At 39.1% G+C, this 20,399-nt stretch overlaps 1 protein-coding gene across 2 annotated transcripts in view; it reads left to right on the top strand.

The window, feature by feature from the left end:
- LOC117213646 (probable serine/threonine-protein kinase dyrk2) overlaps positions 1-20,399 on the top strand; it is a 267,253-nt gene that overhangs the window by 63,548 nt on the left and 183,306 nt on the right. For both annotated transcript variants that reach the window (XM_033459169.1, XM_033459170.1), the window contains exon 2: positions 8,874-10,891. In XM_033459169.1, the coding sequence (XP_033315060.1) occupies positions 9,284-10,891 (1,608 nt within the window). In that variant the 5' untranslated portion in view covers positions 8,874-9,283. The remainder of the gene's footprint in view (positions 1-8,873; positions 10,892-20,399) is intronic.

The raw sequence follows: 20,399 nt of genomic DNA, 5'->3' as shown, positions 1-20,399 counted from the left end.
AAATTCAATATTTTTATGAATCGGAAGACAATCCTAGATGAAGATCTGTTTTGTCTTTTAAATAGAACGCAGCTAATGATAGCATGTCTCTCGTTGTGTATTAAAGCGGCATAATAGAAGCACACGTGTGCAGAATCTATGCGTGGAGTTTACGCGTGGAGATGGCGCGTGCAAACTGCAGAAGATGAAGCGCGTTATCACAAGCCATGATACCTCGGCATGATGCAGACTGGTAAAGATCCCCTGCAGTATTATTAACCGGAATGACGAACGGAGTACTCATATACCCCTCTTGTCTCCTTTTCAGCTCTGCATTACACGTGAATGGGTTTTTCAGCTGTTTTCGCTTTTAACCGACAACGAATCTGATGCTCGTTGATGCTTTTTATTTTCTACAAACGTCGCTCTACAAGTATAATTTTAGAAATTTGCATAATTATAGTTTCTAACGTTTCTTTGGTAGACGTGGAAAAGATTGATAGACGAAAGCGTTAAATGAGCGTTAGATTTGATAAAATCTAATAGAAATTATTCTTACTAGAAATTTTCCATCGATAAAATTGAAATTAAAGTAGAAGCACGTAGCCGGTCTTGAGAATTTAAAAAGATCGAAGTTGCCATTCTTAGATGTATTGTATGGTGCTTTCGTCGTTTAACGGAGTGGTATATCGATCGGAAGTCTGCATATCAGGCCGCGTATCACACATTCACAGAGGCCGCCGTGGAATTACCTCGAAAGCGCGCGACAATATGGTGTCACGCGTTCAACATAATCAATCGAGTTCCATGAGGTTCGCATCGCGTGACCTAAGCTCAAGCTCTGTCGCAACGAGACATGTCTCTGCCTCTTTTGCAAACGACAGCCCTTTTTTAATTCGTAATGCTTAAGCCTGTTTCATATTGTGTATCATTTTTTATCTACGGTTCGTTTAATCTAGTTTCATTCGATATAATTAAAGCAAGCAACGTGTGTGGTATTTTGAGACGATAAATCTATACTTTGGATTTTCAATAATTTCCATCGTATATGTTAATGATAATTTCGAAAATCGCAAACGTTAATATTATATTTCCAGTAAATCGAACGGTTAGCTTATAATGTATATTTAAAAAGGCAAAATATCATTTAGAAAAACTGTAACATCGCGAATTACGTGCATTGGATTATACTTTGTAACATTCATTATACGTAATTAAACTATTAGCTAACTTTATACTAACAAAGAATTGTCTTTCGTAGATATTATATTAAATTTGTTACATCTATTGTATTAAAAACGTGCAATATAACAATACACAATTATATATCATAACGTGTTATCATATAACTAAAAAGCAATTCCATTCGAGCAAAGAAAGTGAAAAGAGGATCGATCATTTTTTGCCAATTAGATAAGGGGAAGCACGAATCTCGAGGGATTAATATTCCTCATTGACAGAACTATCACGTCTGTCTGAATCGTCTCGCAACTCGCGGCTATCCGCCATTGCTCGTTACGCTACTTATCTTTATGGTTTCTAATTACCTCGACCAATTATCGTTTCCAAGTTTCCAGTCGAATCCGAGCATATAGCACACGGGATATTCGCATGGCACGACCGCTCTTACAGTTGGTAATATGCCGGTTTTAGTCGGTCGACGTTGCTATTTCATTAAGAAAGGGAAAAATATGGTTTGTACCATCGACGAGCATGGAACGGCTTGGTTCTTGCGTGTGCTCATCGTCCGATCCGCTTTCCAGGGGATCCTCGACGACACGGCTCGACGAGTTGGAAATCCCCTGTTTGCAGTTTGCTCGAAACGAAAGTGTGAAACGCTATGCCAAACTTATAATCATGATTTCCTTGGTTTTATTCAATTCGTGAATACATATACTTACACGTACGTCTACTACACCTGTGCTACACCTACCACATTTACTACACCTAGGGACGGAATTAACTTCGATTAGAGTCTGACCGTGAAGCTTCGAACGTTTCATTCGTATTTTCAAATAAGTAGAGATAGGTTGGTACTTTGAAAAATTTGGATTATACTTTCAAGTGCAACACGTTTTAATAAAATATATTCGAATCTTTCGTGAGTACTTCGATCAGGAATTTGTGATAATTAATATTTCTAAGTATAAACGTTCGAAGATCTACGACAAGAAATGAACCAAGGCCAGGTATTGTATCTGATCATACTAATTACCAGTAACCTACAAAATATTTGGAGGAAAATTTGTTCAGTCGATACTCTGGAATACCCTGTAAGTACACATATCGATTGAAGTGAGTTAGTTTCGCGAACAGACGTGTGCTAGCTGCGCGTAGTTATTTGTTCAGTCATATCCATCTTTGTGAAGCTTTCGAGGTTTAATTTAATGCTTGACGAAACTTTCAAAGGAAAAAAGTGCATAGCGTCGTTATTTTGAAGTTTTAAAACGATGGGTAGGTTTGAATGGGATCGAATGGAGTCTGAACATCGGAGTAGAAAATTGAGTTTCTCAATATGGCTCCGACAGGCTTGATGAAATTAAGCAAGCAGGGATGGTTCTGTCCTCTTCGTTGTATTGTTGCAGGGAAACTCTGCGTTTCTAATTATCGCGCGAAACGTGTGCTCGTTCATTAAAAGGACTTTTAGGGCGCTTCAAAAGCGATTCGGCTTTAAAGGGTGGAAAAAAGGTAGCGAAATTACTTGTCGATGAGTTGTGCTCATCTTTTATGGTCATAAAGTATATTTGCAAAAGCATTTTCGATAATTCGAATAAATGTTATTAATGTATGCCATTCCTTGTTTCAATTTCATGCTGTTTGTTAAAGCAAAAGAGCGTTTAGTATTCGCAGAAGTGAAATAAAATAAAACAAACGAATTCTTAGTCATCGTCGTCCCGACGTTTTTAAATAGAGAAAGAAGTAAAAGGGGTCTCGAACGTCTGCGTGTAGATGATCGCTGCAAAAGCATTGCGGCACAGGAATCGTTAAAATAGGCAGCCTATTGGCAGTCTGAATACTGCAGTCCGACTACAACGCCGTTCAAAAGTTAGAAATAAGTAAATTTGGTCACAGATTATAATCTAACGTTACACGAAGAGCTAATCATTCTGTCCCATTTTGAATACATTTTAAGATCGTTTCGACTCCAACCAAAAGCGAGAAACATGTCTCCATTTGACTAACTTAATTATTATTTATCATATATTTATTATATATAGTCTGTATTAGTTTTGCAGTCTACAATCTATAGTATATATAGTATATATTATTATTTATATCCTCGCTTATCAACTTAGAACCAATTTCCGGCTGTACATTTTTCCTTTATTTCCTATGTTTACTCTTCGTTCTGCACCTGCACCTTCATCCGTATCGTATGCATTCCGTTTATAAACTATTTTAAAATTTCAACATTCGCGTATAACATAACATCTATCCTACTACTAAAATCCTTTCTTTGCTCCTTCATCCTATCGATAGGACCTACTGTTCTTCCTCCTATTCGATTCTTTCCCGGTGTTCAATATTGTATTCCCTCTTCGGTTTCTGTTCCTTACTATTGCCCTTAACGTCTTTATTTTTTCCGTCTCTTTCCTTGTTTACCGCCTTAGCTTCTCTGCTTTCCCAAGGATTTCTATTCTCTGTCTTATTGCCCCTAATACCATTTCCATCGTCTACATCTTCTTGCGTTTTTGTCTTTTCACGTTGTTGCAGCACGTGCCTCGTTCTCCTTCCGATATTCTTTCTATTCAGTTCCATTTCCACGTCTGTATCTTGCTGCCGCAATCTTCTATCTCCGCTTTTCATTTTTCCTTCTAATTACATATCCTGCTCTTTTTTTTTTTATTCTAAATTTAATATTTCTAAAGCACTTCGTACCTACGTACATATAGAAGTTGGTAGATTTTGGCTACTCTTCCACACAATTGTGAGAAACATAGTGTGTCTACTAGCTGTGAAAGTAAGAGGAAATAAGTGGTGGTGACGCTAGTGTGTTAAGTGGTGTAACGTCGGTTGCGCGGGAACCTCATCGCCTTTGCATTTTCCTCGACCGCGTTCACGTAACTCGTCGCCTTTCAAAATTAATCAGTCTCCCCTGACCGCGGAGGAAGAGCTTTCAAATTTCTTTCGTAATCAGGGTGTTGAGCAAGCGGGCGGTGAGAAACGCCAGAACGGACAAGAGAACCTCTCCTCTATATCGCGTATCGCTTATGTGCACACTGTTCGTACTTACGTTCGTAATTAGTCACGGCCAAAGATTCTGGCCAATTACGTTAACCGGGTTGACGGAATATATCCAGAGCGCGAATACGACGGTTAGGTTTTGCGTATCGTCGCGGAATCGTTGTTTCTTTGACTGTCGCGTTCGAACTGATCGAACGATGCCAGCTAAGAGTTTCGAGAAACGCGTCTGTGAATCGTTTCATAAATAAGGATTAAATTGGCAGCTGTAGGGACGGATGGCCAGAGGAACGTGTTACGTTTGTTAAACGTTCGATGTTGGTTTATTTCATTCACTCGAAATGTGTAACTTAAGACGTTTAGAAGCAAAAGTTTGGAACGGTTGATGTAGATAGAATGCGGATGTTTATGGAAATTAAATTTTTCATGAACACAAGTAAAGGAAGGAAACCGGAATAGAGATTTCTTTCGACTACTACATATTGTAAGGTGTAAGGTTTTATTTTATATACGTAGACTTAGGCTCTTTATGCAAATTTTCCCATTAGATATTACGACGGATACTTTACTTATGATAATTATATTGCATTCTGTATATCTCGTACCTATAAATGTTTCATAAATGCATAAATATTTAATATGATCAGCAAGTTATTGTAAAATACTCGGTAGAGTTTTAATTAGAAATTGTACGCACAAGTACATATATATATTTTTTTCTTCCTTCGTATGAAAGTCAAACTATTTCCTTGTTCTTGTTCCTAGTGAAGTTTTAATTGTATTTGAATTATCGCTTACTATATTCTTACAAACTTAGGTGTACATTGCAAGTCGACAATTCAGACGTTCTTCTTTGTCCTTACTTTATTAAGCTTAATCCATGAAAATTCAAACGTACATGCTCTTCTTCGTCATCCTCTACAGATCTGCAACTCTGAAACTACCTGTACAAAGGAATCGTCTTGTATATGCATGAACTCTGTTCTACAATGTACGCAACCGTCGTTTCCCTTCCATTTTTCTCCACCGTTTTTCCTCTTTCTCTCTTGTTTACACGTTCCAACGACTGCTTCGATTTTCGATCGCGTATCCAGAATTTTCCTACGAGAACACGAGCGAGGATTCGTTTCGACGACGTTTGACGCATTACAGCTACCTGCTTCTCTTTCACGCACTAAATGCTATACGGTTCTGCGGTTTCTAGGATGATCCGCATCGCGCCACTGAAAAAATTCGGTCAAGTCGTCGACGGATTAATTAGACGCGGCTTTACGTTTAACCGAGGTTGGGGTTAGGTTGTGTAATGAGAATACAGATTTCTTTTCCTTCTCTTTTTTTTTCGTATGTGTAAGCGGCAGAGAGAAAGAGAGCGAGAGGAAGGCTTTCCCACTTAAACGATGCCAGTTAACGACTGCATTAGAATTGCAAGCGAGACGCGGTCTCGAAGGTAGCGGATGTCGGAATTAAGCCGCAGAAAGTCACGCGTGTTCGCCTCGTTGCACGCAGAGTTGTCGGGGAACGAAGGAAAATTTCTCGCGTTCCTGTGTACCGCGTTGACGCACACTTTCGTTAATATCTTTTCTGCTTTTTTGTTGCTTTTAAAAAGATACGATTGCGCGTCCAGCACAGTTTATCATGAATATCGTACGTAAGGACGAAAAGATTGCTCGTTCCTGCGAGTGTTGAAATCTTCGGAATGTGAGAGAATGCATTGCAACAAGATGATAATTATACTTGCTGTCGATTGTAATTACTTTAATAATCATGAAAATCGTGAATAATATGAAGTTTCGAACGAAGCTTTAAACGAAGAAATTTCTCTTTAGATGAAGAAACAGATGTGGTTGCCGTGAGAGGGATTATGAAACGCGATGGTATTATGTTTTAGTTTTTGATAAAGTTTCGCTGAATTATATAAATTATATGTAATTATATAAATAAATTATAAAAATGAAGTACGGTGTAGTAAATACCGACGTGGATATTACGTTCGTCTGATATGCAATTGAAACAAAAGTTAATATGTACTTGAGTAATATAAGAAATACGCTTAGTGTGTTTCGTATCTTCTTAATTATTATGTAATTTAAAATCAATTTTTATTACAATGTCGTATATGAAACTAACGTATCAAATCTATATAAACTCATCTATTTTATTTGCAACAGATTCGTTCGTAATAACAATCTAATTCTTTCAAGAAACTTATCGATTTTTCTAAGCATCTTTGTCTTTCAATACTTGAAACAACGATGATAGTCGAAGCAGATAAAGTTGGTTGCACGTTCTGTGCAAACATCATTTTGTTCTTTACTGTGCGTGGTGGGATTAAAAGTTTCCGAATAATACGTCGCAGCTGTGTTTCATTCAAATGGCGACAGCGTAGAAAGCGATTCTTAGCGTATTTATTATCAACGTTTGATTGACCTCGTGCTGCTGAATTAGAATAAGTTCCCGTCGCATACATCCTTTATTCCATTAGGCGTCATTGTTTCTGCAACGGGCGATCAGTTTCGCAATAATGCAGTGAACTTTTCTACGCGCGAACGGCCTTGCCTTTTTACATCGACAACGGCCACGTGTGGGTGTCACTTACTTTCCTGCCTTGAAAAACCTTTCACTGTTTTGCACCTACATAGACACACGGTAGACAGCCCGCGTGCCGCTGCCTTAAAGTCAAAGAATTCGGTTTCGTAGTTGAACATTGCGCCTCCCTCCGAAACTTCGAATTCACCGTTCCTGGCGAAATTTTGTCATCTTGAGAACAAAATTTTAATTGATGTTTAAAAATGTAGAAAATCTTCTATTTAGAAGTTCGAATTTTCGAAGTACGAAAGCTTAAATTTGGAAGTTCGAAAATTTATACGTTTGGAAGTGGAATTACTTTTAGATGAAAGAATCTGAAAGTGTGAATCTGTCGAATTCTAAGATTTACACGCGAATCTCTCGAATTTGAAAACGAAGAAATTTATCGAGCTTAACATTTATAACGTTTGCTGCAAAAATACAAGAGAATGGTAATTTTGTTACGTAGATAGTACGGTGGGATCCACAGGAGCATTTGACTAGCAATTTCCTTCGAAGGATATTATGGGATACTATATTTCACGAAGGTACTTTCGTATTATTTCATTTTTATCGTGTTTAATAAAATTCATCGCGTTTTAACGTCCTATTCGTGTATTTCAAAGTTTTGTCCGCACGATCGATAATTGGTATGTTACCGCCAATTTATCGAGTCGAATTGTCCCTCGTAGGTGTTGTATCGCAATATAGACTCGCTTAGAATCGAGAATGGCACTGCAGATGCACCTGTGTACCGAACCACGAGAACTTAATGACCACGTTTCTCCTTCTAGTGGGATTGAACTAAAATCTACGAAAATGTTGGAAACTTTAAAAAATCATGTCGTTCGCCTTTTTTGTTTTTTAAATAAACGCTCGTTAGACGATAACATAATTCGTTGTATCGTTAACTGCTTGTTTTACGACGTTCAGTCGTACTAAATTGTGAAAAATTAAAAATCGCATGCAACGAAAACACGTGTGTTGCTGTTACAAATATTCAAACTAAATTAGAAGCTATCGAATGTAAGATAAATTGTAACTTACACTTATCATTTTAATAATTTTTATTCGTTACAGAATAATAAGATTTCAAAAGTGAATATTTTAGTCTGGTTGAATACATAGCTAATGAACGAAAACGTGAGTCAATGAGTTAAATTATATATCGGACCTTTAAGCGGTTACCAGACACGATCCTGAAGCTAATGCTAATTACGTTAATTATGGTCCAGACTTGGTTAAATAGGAAACGATTATATGTGTAGATTAATGTTACAAACCAATTCAGCAACCACCGTAGACGCCCCTGAATTTTATTTTTCTTGTTGAGTCAGTTCCCGTTACCCTATGATTATTCACGAATTTGTTACGTTATTTTCTTGTATCTCCAGTGCTTCTTTTTAACGCAGCTGCATCGGACTTTTAGTTGATGAGCATGTCGCTGTAAACGTATACTTTACGACGTACATACTTCGCTCATATCTGTCATCGACTATTCATCGGGCGTACTTTAAGTTACGGATGTCTACCAATTTGCAATTCATTCCAAATAAGAAAATTTAAATTTCAAAACCCGAGCTTTCAAATTTTTACAATTTCTGAATTGAAATTAAAAAGATTTCCGAACTTCAGAAATTATAATAAAATATTGCTTGTTTCAAAAGTACAAAAGAATTGTAGTCTGCATGAACGTTAATAATTCGCGTTCGTTCTTCCTCGGAAGGAAAATTAAATTTTCGAAGGGCACATCGGTAGACATCTCGATGCCTGGCCTTAGGCATCGGCCACAGAACGACCTTCATCCTTCGCCGATCTCCATCAAATCGCCTCGTGTCCCTCTCTCCGTTCTTTTTCATACAGTCGTTGCCTCTCACTCTCTTCCTTTTCTTTCCTTTGGCTGTTTCGAAGCCACGCGAACAGGCTATCCGTACCGTATGCCATTCATGTATTTCACAACGGAAGAGAACGTCCCGCACCACCCCGTCTTTCCATCGTTCTCTAGAATCTCGTTCACCCTTCCTTCGACTCATCCTTCTCGTCATTTCATTTTTCACAACCGTTGCTTCACGACGCTTCGATTTGTTGTAGCCGTTTTTTTTCTTTTGAGTTGCTAGCCCCTATCCTGTTCCTACTTTCTGTTGCAGATTTCGTACGAACCGTCGTTGTACGGTACGAAAGGCACCGAGAGCGACGAGGATGACGTAGCCGTCTGGCGGCTGCCAGTTCACGAGAATCTTATCGAGAGGATGTACACGAACGAACAAGGTACACGAAACAAGAAGTCGTTTGCAGGCCAGTCGATTGTTCACGCGTTATCAGAAAAAACCGGGATATCGAGAGCAAGAATCACTGCCAGAGTAATAATACTCAGTTAGAAAAGTGTCGTTTCGTCCCAACTTCCGTCCAATTTGACAGAGAGGAACGAAACAGAGGAGAAACAAAGAAACATAAAAACGAAGGGGGCAAATAGAAAGGAATATCGCTTGTGTTCGAAACAAAATTCTCTTTCTTCGCTACTCGAGATCAAAAAGACTGAATATCAAAGAGAGGCAAGATGTTGGGAGTGAGTCAACCGGGAAATCCACCCTCGAGCCTGCGACACTCGGCGAGTTTCTCTTGTTTGCAACGCGGTACCGCCAGCGAGGGACACAGGGCGAGGACCTCGACGCTTTTACAGCAGCCGAGCTTGCAGCTGAGCAACAGCCATCATCAATACTCGTCCGGTCAGACTTCTCTGTTGCAGCAGTCGACCGGAACCGTTCAACATCGCATCGAGGCATTAGAGGCCGTTCAAGACAGCAACGATTACGGTTTCGTGAAAATTCGACCACGTCTACGTAGCACTAACGCCACGTTACACTATGAGGAGGAATTGGCCGCTCAGAAAAACGCTCTTTGGGATCGTGACGCGTCAGCGTTCAGCGATCGCGAATGCGACACCAATTACAAAGATTGTTCTTTGAAGATCAAGGATAGAGAATATTCACCAAAAGGAGCCTCGAAGAATCCGAATCCACTGCGAGGAGCACTGATACTTTTTACTTCCACGTCATCTTGGTGGAAAGCCAAGCAACGCGAGGATCAACTGAACAGTTCATCTACGGATCGCTCGTTGACCTCCGCCACCGGCGCTGTGTTGACCTCGTCCGAGCGAAAGTGGTCGAGCACCTCGATGGCGTCTCCGTCGAACGAACGAAAGTGGCCATCGGTGGTGACTTCGCCTACGAACGACCGGAAGTGGTCGGTAGGCAACAACAACGCTCTAACATCGCCAGGGAACGAGAGGAAATGGACCAGATCGTCCGTCTCGTCGAATTCGACGGGACAGCAGGACAGGAAGTGGCGGTCTCTCGGTGCCCTGTTAAGGGCTCCGAATGGCACCAGTTCACACGCTGTTCAACATTCGCTGTCGCATAACATGAGCGTCTCGATGATCGAGGGCGAGCACTTCCGGGAGGATTTACGTGGGTCGAATTGCAAGTCGACGCGTTACCAGCAGCCCACGTCCTACTCGGCCCGTGTGTCCCGTGTGAGCCGGGACATCTACAGAGAGAACGGAGAATTCGGTCAGGCTGGAAGGTCGAAGGTTAGCCGTAGGTTGTATCAAGAAACCGCGGATTGCGCGGATAGAGACGTGGACGAGAGACACGTGACCGCTAGACATCAATTCGATGACGAGTGTCGAGGTCGAACAAATCGCGAGAGTATCTGTAAAGCGGAACAGCAGTCCATTGGCAACGATTCGCGTGCAACTACGTCTACTACAAGATCCAACCGGGCGCAGAGCTTTTATCTTCTGGATGATTTCTTACGGCCTCAGCCGCAGCAGAATAACAGCAAGTGCATGCTGAACGTTTACCTGTCACCGTCACACTCAAAGTCGTCTGGCAATGGTAACGATCACTCGGCGGGAAGATCAGCCGATGTGAAACAGCAGGTCTCGCAAGGGAACGTGACGAACATCACACCACCGCGACGTCATAACTCTAGCTCGGATAGCCTGGAGGTCGCGACTAGTCCGCTCCCGCCGCCTGTGCCGCCTCCGCCACCTCAGGTTACCGCCAGCCGAGACAGAGAAAGGGCTGAGAATTTCAAAGAGAAGGACGTGTGCCAGTGCAAAATGTGCTGGACCAATATGCAGCAGAGATCTTTCGTAGAAGAGGTAAGTCCTCGGGGGAGAGGAGCGACCGCGTTTCGCTTGATCGGAATAACGCGTGACATCGTGTCCCCCGCTTTTTATCTCCATACGTTTCAACGTGTTTTCTTCGTATTTTCGCGTATTATTCTCGCGTGTTCTTCTGGTATTATTAAAAGGTACTTCGATATCGAGAGGTTACTTTTCTGGGAATTGGAATCGAGAATTACTTGATTCTCCATGGAAATTAGGATGATCATACGCGTGTTCGCTATGGGAATCGAAGTTTAAAAAATCCGATGATCTGTTTATTTTTGATCTGGGAGTTCTATAATTCGGAGATACTTTGTTTGAAAGTTGAAGCAAAAAGTTTAATGGTCTGAGATAAAATAGGAATTGAATATCGTGAGTTATGTATTATGTATACGTATTTGTTTTGTTTTATGGCAATATACAGTCGCCTAGGATTTGCTACTTATTGCTATGGTATTGTTACATTGTTAAAATAACGGGTTTTTAGTAGTATAAAAACTATATACATACCTCGTTGTTATTTCATGAAAGAGTTTGTATCAAAGATGCTGGTTGATACGAAATCCACGAGAGCGAAAATATTGAAACGCAACCAATAGCATGAGTCGACATAGATACTCTGAGAGGAAATTTCTCCGAGGAAATATTTTCAGTCAGCTAGGAATGTAGAATCGATAAATCAAGCGACGCGTGCTTTTGCTTTTCAATTTTTCGTCGGCCAACGAACTCACTTTCCTATGTTTCGATCGCCACGTTGCATTTACATAATTGATATCATGGCTTATCGATTTCGTTGCTGCTTTTAAATTTCATTAAGTTGATTGTTATCGTTCGTGGATATCGTTGCAATTGAATTAGAAAATGTAGAAAACGAACAATTTCAAATATTTGTATCTAAAATTATTATACTTATATTTCAAACTAAAATAATTTTCTTCATTCATCGAGTTTTCATGCTTTTATCGTTCATTCGTTTCTCTGTTGGTACATAGATTAGATTTATTGATTTTGATCAAAGAATTCTTCCGAATTATTTATTTTTCAGTTAAAAACATATTCACGTCTCCATCACTTTGTTTCCATTTCTATTAAAATTTATACCTTAAAAGCAGTAGCATGATTCTTTTAAAATTTTCACTTTAAAAGTAACAGTTATAAACATTGATAAAAAAGTTCTTATTCGCCAAGTATAGCAATGCAAAAAGGTATTGAAGTACTCAATAGCGTAATCGTGAATATTCCAATAGTAGGCGCATCTAGATATCGATTTAACCCAGGCTTTTCAACTTATGGCCGAGGAACATCTGTAAAACTGTTTCTGAAACGGGTCGATAAAGCTAAAACGAGACACTTCTTCTTTCTATATCTACGTCAAATTCTGCAAATTTCAATCACTTACATTTAACTACGTATGGTAACGTGTATTATTCAATAATTTAACGTATGTTTCCTTTCTAGGAATTACATATCTAATGCAATAGTATTATTCAAACATATCGTTCAACGTATCTTCGACTTAAGCTTTTTGATATAAGAAGAATGTAAAAAGCAGTAGGAAAATTTAGTTTCGTTAATGAACTCGGATCATCTTGAATTTTATTCTATACTACTATTTCTGATACATCGATTTATCAAAAATTTCATTTTCGCGTAAAAATATTAAATATTAATCTCAAATTATTACGTCGCTTATTTTACTTCTAAACTATCATTTTTTCCATCTTTGGATTATTATCTTCTTATTCCTCTACTTTGAAATTATCATTTCCTTATTCCCCTGTACTTCAAACATTTCTCTTCGTATAAATCGTTCGTTTCAGAAATTATTACGCTCTCCTTTGAAAACTATCATTCCTCTGTCTTAAACTTATCCTTTGATCTATTTTTTTATCTCTCTCGTGATGGGTTTAAATTCGCTTCACAATCCCTTTCGCTAAAAATCGCTATTCCCTTCACAGTCACATCGTTAATAAAACACCACCTGTCTAGACTCTTGCTGCTTAATTATCGGACCTCAGACTCCACGGTATCGAAGTCCTTAATATTTCGTGTTTTCAATTATGAACAGCGCGAACGGGAACTGTACGCGATTTAACGGCCGAGCATCGATGATACGTGATATGGAGTTTAGGATCACTGATTTTACGAGTTCACACGCTTCCTGGGTCGGCAGATATCGTCGCGTCGGTTCACTTATTGGACGAGATAAGGGACACGTGCTGTCTGGTGGCAGGGTCGATTCACCGCTAATGTTCTGTAACTCAATTTAGAGGCAGCAGAAAGCACAGTTACAAATCGAATTGGTACGACGCCGCGTGGGACGACGAAAGATGTAACCCTTTCAATAATTACTGTAACAAGAAATAATTGGGGCACGTATATCAAGTAAACAGAAGTTTAAAACAATTATAGCGACCAATGAACGTAGAAATGTGAGTTTTAATTGATTTGTTGAATTAATCTAGTGAAATAAATGCAAGAGAATATCGAACATCTATGCCAAATCGATCAAGTAAAATAAATAAAACAGAGAATTAAATATCTTTGCTGAAGTTGATCGGGTTGAATAAATGCGAGAGAAGATTAAAGTACCATGAATTTGGCACGACTGTTGTTTTTCTGGGAATTCGATATTCTAATGTAATCTATTTCCATTTGAATTTCAAACTTACGATTAATTAAATTATATCTCATGCAGCTAATGAGACGTGTTAAAAAAGAAACGCGAAATAAATTCTGGATTACGCGCGGTTTCAAAGATTCGCGATTATCTATTATTGAAAATGGCTGGAAGTTGTTAACTAAGTGAGTTTAACTACAAACTGAATGGATGTTTAGTATTGCTTCAAGTTTGGAAGTTACTCAATCTAGAGAATGTTTTCTCTCTGAAAGTCTATTGTGTGAAAGTGGACTGTTTCAGTTTACGCATGGAGCATGGAATCTCAACTAGTTAGCTAGGTATCTTTGATATCGAGCCTTTTAAGGTGATCCCTTGCGTTTAGGATACGCTTTCACAGTCACTCGAATAATATTATCATCGTGATTCAATGGATGAGTTTTCTGCGAAAGTGTAAACAAGTAAATTTTCCCTTATAAATCACATTACAGATAGAATCTGTAAAAAAAGAAATAAATAAAACACATAATAACAACAAATTATAAATAAATTTTTTTAAATTATTTAAACCCTTTAGAATTTTTTTCTAAGAATCAAGAATGATAAAATACAGAAGAATAAGAAGGGATGCAAAAATAATATTTAAAACAAATTTTTATATGTCATATAATTTACGAACTAAGTACGTAATTAACATTCAAAACCTTCAAAAAAAACGGGGGACTGTCTTTCATAAATTTATTTGTCGCTCACAGTTGTCATAATTGACCGTAAATTTCAACTAAATTATAGAAAATAACGTTTGTAGCCGTCATCTTTCTCTGCGTTTCAATTTATGGAGTTGATCGGTATGGTTTCTACGAGACCCATAAAAAAATAAATCGTCCATTTTACCTTCGAAATTCCAGCTGAACCGACCCACGTGATATACCCAAAAAGCAACGATCAAGAAAAATCTTCATTAACTTCCAGCATTCCGATTTAGTTGCTGCAGTAAAATAAAAACATTTCGCCACTTCCTGCCCAAAAAAATGTCAACGAAATTGCACGAATACCATCTGAAGTGCCCTTTAACCAGTAAACCCCCTCGACATCGTTAACCGTTCCAATTTATTCTCGCCAAAAAATCCGAAAAATGATCCAACTGGTACAGTTAAAGTAAAGAAAAAAAAAAGAAAAAACCCGGCAAAATCTCTGGTAAAAAAAAATTCATTTGCACGTTGAACGAAGTATATCTGCCTTAAAAAGAAAGTCAGATCTGTATCACGTGCGATCGCGTGGCTTCTCTTCTTGGCTGTATCGAGTGTTTGAATTAGGCTGCCGCCCCTGACCCCTTATTTTCGCTAGTCTCGTATCGAACGAGAGCCCGTTATTCTTGGGACGCAGCAGGGTACAGAGTGACGGAGGAAGTCGTATTTCTATCCTTCCAGTATCTACTCTATTATTAGCAACCGCTGCAATGGCGGTGGACGCGGCTCGACTGGATTTCCGTTCGATTTTAAAACACTGCCGCATCCTAGCGGCTGCCGACTCTCGTGTAACCGTGTTCGTTCCTGTTTCTCTCTCTCTTTTTCCCCTTCAAGTGTGTTTTCTAAGCCTTATTGCGGATTTTCATCACGTAGCCGTGCGGCGGAGCAATTTTTGCATCGGTGCATCAAACTCTGGCGCGAATTTACCTGGCGAAACTTTACGGCTAGGTAAATTCGACGATAGCAGATACGCGCAGCACGCGTACGTATCCGACAGTCTGGCGAACGATGTTTGCAACGCGATTCGAAACGTCCCACGCAATATTTTTTTGGCACAGAGATAGATTTACCACGAAGATCGATCATTACAGTGTTACGCTGAAAGACGCTGTTTAGAGGCGGAAGAAGACGCTAGCGGGAAGATTTAGTATCTGTTTAGCGAATTTGTTAAGTAGTTTGACAAAGTGCCGAGTAGAGATTGGTTTATGTTATCTGTTGAGATAAAGTAGCCCTGCAGTTCTCTTCGGATGGGCATTCTTCTATGCGACGGGCGTTTATGATTGTCCTTCAGCAACTAGAAATTGAGTTTCTCTTACTCATTTTTCTTCCTGCTTTTTGTGAAACTAAGGATAAGCAACATGTCTAATGTCGCTTATACATTTTGTGATCGATTGTACATTTCGATTCATCGTTAGAACCAGCGTTGGTGTTTAAAATACGCGTTCCGGATTGATAAAAACGATCGATTTATCTATTACGTTGTCCAAAACGTTTCTTTCGTTTCATAAGGTGATAATAGATGAGCAACAATTTCACAATTTCTGTTTTATATTATTTTATTGAATTAGGTATGATCTATTGCCTTCTATTTCCATTATTATGCTCGTGCATAATTCAATAAACTAATGTAAAACAAAAAACATCGTGCGCCTGTTATTTCCTTATAGAACCAAAGAAACTTTTCGGACAACCTAATACATTCATTCAATATGTATACATCGATAAACTATAATCCGACTAGTTCTATACAAACTTCTAAGAAAGAAACTTTTTTAAAAATATAACCACAAAAATATTCCAAATATTCATCGACAATCTTCTATTGCCTGGATTCAATAGTGAAAATCTACAGTGGACTTGGTCCTTCTTCAAGAAGAAAATAAAAATTCAGCTACGCACAAATCCTGAGGTTAACAACATTCGAGAGTTCCTTGCTGTTTGCACGCAACGATCCGGCATATATCTTCGAAATCTAGGAAAGGAAATTTCTAATAAATATCATTTTTCCGGACTCTTTTGTTCTTTACTTTTGTCCGTGCTCTTTGTTCGTGACGATTTCAGCGGCCATGCGTAACCACGAACGCCCTTCGTTCCTCGTCTGCACTCGTTTATCCCGTCGTTCTTCCTTTTTCCTTCGTCCTCTCTTATTTTTTTCTTCCCTATTTTTCCTCTGTATAATATGAAGACAGGCTAGGTCAGGGACGCGTAACCTACACATCCGGTGGAGACCAAGCCACTTGCAGCCGACGAAAGGCGTAGACCAATGCTACTACAATAATTCAGCGTCCGCCACGTTGAATTACTGGCGTTTCTTCAATTTTTCCTTGCCGGCGAGAATGTGGCGTTAAATTCGCGTGATTCCAAGTTGCACGCGTGTACACGCTGTACGGATTCGGGATACGTACGCCTGCGAATTGCCGTCAATCGCGTCGTGTCCTTGATTTTCTCTCCCTTCGAGATTCCAAGGAATTCTGCCGTGAAACCTAAAGGACAACTTGCGATTTTGTCTGCTCATTCTACAAGTGCTGTAAGTAGACAATTTTTATTCTTTCTTATTTTTGAAATTATATGATAAATTCAAGAGGATAGAAATCCGAAGGAATTTGTGGACCCTGGTGCTATTTTTTCGAGGTAAATAAATTTCTGGGAAATTAGTGAGAGACGAGGGAAACGAAGATTTGGAAAATGATGCAAGCCAGTTGTACGCTAGTTTAGATCGAATTAGATTGAAGCGAACTTGAATTTGATACGAGGGAACATGGACGTAACTGGATCTACCAAATTACATAGAGCTGGGTTTTAGTAGGTCACTGGGAAGCTCGTAGCTTCTACAAACAGGGGACTTTATTCCACGTATATAAATCTTACGTTGCTCTTGATATATCATTTATATATTTCTTTTTATAAAGTACTCTTTATCCTCTTCCAGCAATATCTCGCGCATTTCACTCGAAAAACATCCCCATCTGCGTCGTATTATCGCCGACTTCTCTTTCACCAAACGATCGTTCTCCCTCGGTTGGTATATTTTTATGCACCACCGATACAACGCGTTATTTTTAAGTTGGCCGCGTGAACAGGATCAACTAAGGTTGAAAAAAAGGAGAAAATCGAAGAAAGTAAAAAGAACGGAGATTTAATCTAAGAGGGGGAAGCGAGGAAAAAATGAAATGAGAAGGAAAAGCAATAATAAGCGAAAGAAAATAAACGGAAATTCAGGCTGTCTGAGTCGATGCCCTCGTACGAACAACTAAAAAGAAAACCTTTTATTTGGATGGGTCGACGACGATACGTTTGAAGCACCACGTTTGACGATCCCGCTTGGCTGAGTCACGATGACGTGCAAAAGCTCGCGACAACCGAACTCGAAGAGACGTTTGCGAGTGCAGAAACGCGTTCAGGTATGCGGCAGTCGCGTATCGAAAACATTCGCGGGATTGAAGTTGAAAGAGCGGAGAAAGGACGTTATTTTAATCCGCTTGACCCTCTATCGTGTCATGCGATTTCCAACTTGCAAGTATCAAATATTATTATACACAAAGTGAATTATGTAACTTGATTACTTTAAATCAGTTGGCCAACTGAATTTTTTATTAAGAAATATAATCCGAAGGCATGTTCAAGCTCATTGCAAACTTCTTCTGTATCGGTTCTCTCGGTCCAACGTTTACCAAGTCATCTTCAGCTTCTTTACAAATTAACTTTTTCGTTAAAAATTAAATTCCCAGTTTATCGAACTCGTACTAACATCTGCTAAAATATAGTCGTAAAGGAAATATAGGTTTATCTCTGAAAGATCTAAGAAAAGAAACCTCTACCTAACTCTCAATCTCATCAAATTACTTCGCCAAACATCATTGCTTCCTTCTCAGCCGCCTAACGGTAGAAACGATTCACCAGCAGATTCTCATCGCTGAAACCAATCACGCATCATCGTCGCGTCGAAATCGACTCAGCATCGAACCACGCGTCGTTCGGTAAACAGTGCTGCCTGCCCACCGAAATTCCATTCGTCGTTGAGATACACGTGCATAATCGGGATCGTCACGCGTCTTATAGCGATAACGCATTCCGTTGACGTTCCGTTGTCCCTGGGAAAAATTTCTGCGAATTTACACGAAAGGGAACATCGTGTTCGGACATCGCGCGAGCAATAAGCCTTCTCAAACGATCTCGTATATTCTTGTATATTTCTGGCTTCGTCGCTAAACAATTCTCTACTCGTTCGAGCGTACATATATCAAAGCATAATATCTTCATGTAGGAGTTATCTCGTGGCGATTTCTTCTTCCTCGTGTTGCAGCAGCACGTAACGTTGCATGGGAATATGGACACGTTGGTATGCAGTTGGATGTTCCTGGGAAATTATTAGGGGCAATTCTTAGGCGCGCGTGCAATAAGAGACTTATGGACGATAAATAAAAAGGATTCTTTTAAAGAACGCGCATATAGGCGTTCTGTTGGTTTAGCTGCAGATCGAAACATTGAAATGTCGATCCGGTTTTCGAGTTGACGTTTGATACGACTTTTGACGCGTGCATCGTATAGAATTCTTCTCGTAAATACTTTCTTATTTTTAGAAATGTATCGTAGTTTTAGTGACGTTCAATTTTGTTAAACGATAGTGGAATTTCCTCGTAGACAGTAATCGTCATCTATCTTATCGAGATGTTTTCGATGCAAAGAAAGAATATTAAGCGACGCGATGTTGGATCAACGTAGAAGTGAATATTCTCTTCTCGAGTTTCGATATAGATGATAAATATGTATCTTTTTCTATTAGCGTTTTGTTGTAGTTTATACGTGTGCTATAATTGTATTTAAATTCATTTTATTAAGGTATTTGTGATCGAGTCGAGACAAGTTAGACGGCATAACGTTGAATCGACGTGAAAATGTTTCGATCTGTGATACGGATACGACGATGGATCTGATATGATGACACATGTCTCCTTATTTGTTAGCGTTCTGTTTTGAATTATGGATGTTGGAATTTACCGTAAACGACGAAGATCTTTTTTCTTCGGCGATGCTCTATTGTGATGCGATTGATAGCTTTTGTCTCATTGCGTATCCTCTGATGAATTGAGATTCTCTTATGGATGTTCGTTGTTGCATCGAGTAGATAGACGTTGTCTTCTTTTATAAATCGTTGATGTAACAATGGTAAAAAATAGTTACGCCATCCTATATTATTAAAAACGAAGAAACCGATTATGAAACTTTATATTAAAAAATTTCGTAACGTTAGATAAATGACTGAAACAATGAAAATAAATAGGTCGAAATTAATCAACAAAGCGATACTTTGCTCCATCTTCATTTATCAATCGAGAAAGTATTACATCGCATATTCAACTCGTACAAATAATATTCGGTTTTATCATCATCCTTATAAATTCCCTCCACGCAGGTATTAATCAAATTCATTGCAAAAACTATCATAAAACGTCTAACCGACTGTTAAATTGAGGCATTGATATTCAAATAAAAGTACCTATATTCATCAGTCACGCATGAATTATTGCTACATCCACCTTGAATACTATGTAGAATAGTAAGACCGTGTATTAGAAGAAGTTTCACCTTCTACACGCCACTGTTACACATTTGAATCTAATAATCTCAAATGGCAAAATTATAATATGAAAAATCTGCCCGTATCGAGTCAACGTAAGCGCGCAACCCTTAAAATTACGCGACCTCAAAAACTTCATCCTAAATTATGTGCCCAACAATGTGACTCGTACGAACTGCTGGTGCGATACATATTTCAAAAAGGAAGAAAGGAAAGCATGATCGTGTCAGGAGATGTTAAACGGGACAATTGGAAGGTATGGAAGGTTTAGTCCTCCAGATCGAGGGAAACGTGTTTCCGAGAACGCATCTGAAAGGGATTCCTTCACGTTCGAGACTCCCGATGGGTTTTGAAACGTACTGTAGGGCAGACCAAAGGAGACAGGACCGTATAAGATAAAAGGCACAAGATAGACCCCTGACGGCGATATCTCGCGGTGAGATCTTCAAACCGGCCATGTCTGTCGTTGCGTCGAACCAGGGTGATTTATCATTATTGAAATACGGACCATTTAAAGCCATCGCTGTCCATTCTATGCTTTTGCACCGCGTACACCAC

This window comes from Bombus bifarius, unplaced genomic scaffold (assembly GCF_011952205.1).
Source record: "Bombus bifarius isolate JDL3187 unplaced genomic scaffold, Bbif_JDL3187 scf7180000009125, whole genome shotgun sequence".
Taxonomy (NCBI): domain Eukaryota; kingdom Metazoa; phylum Arthropoda; class Insecta; order Hymenoptera; family Apidae; genus Bombus; species Bombus bifarius.
This window is presented reverse-complemented; position numbering and strand designations above follow the sequence as displayed.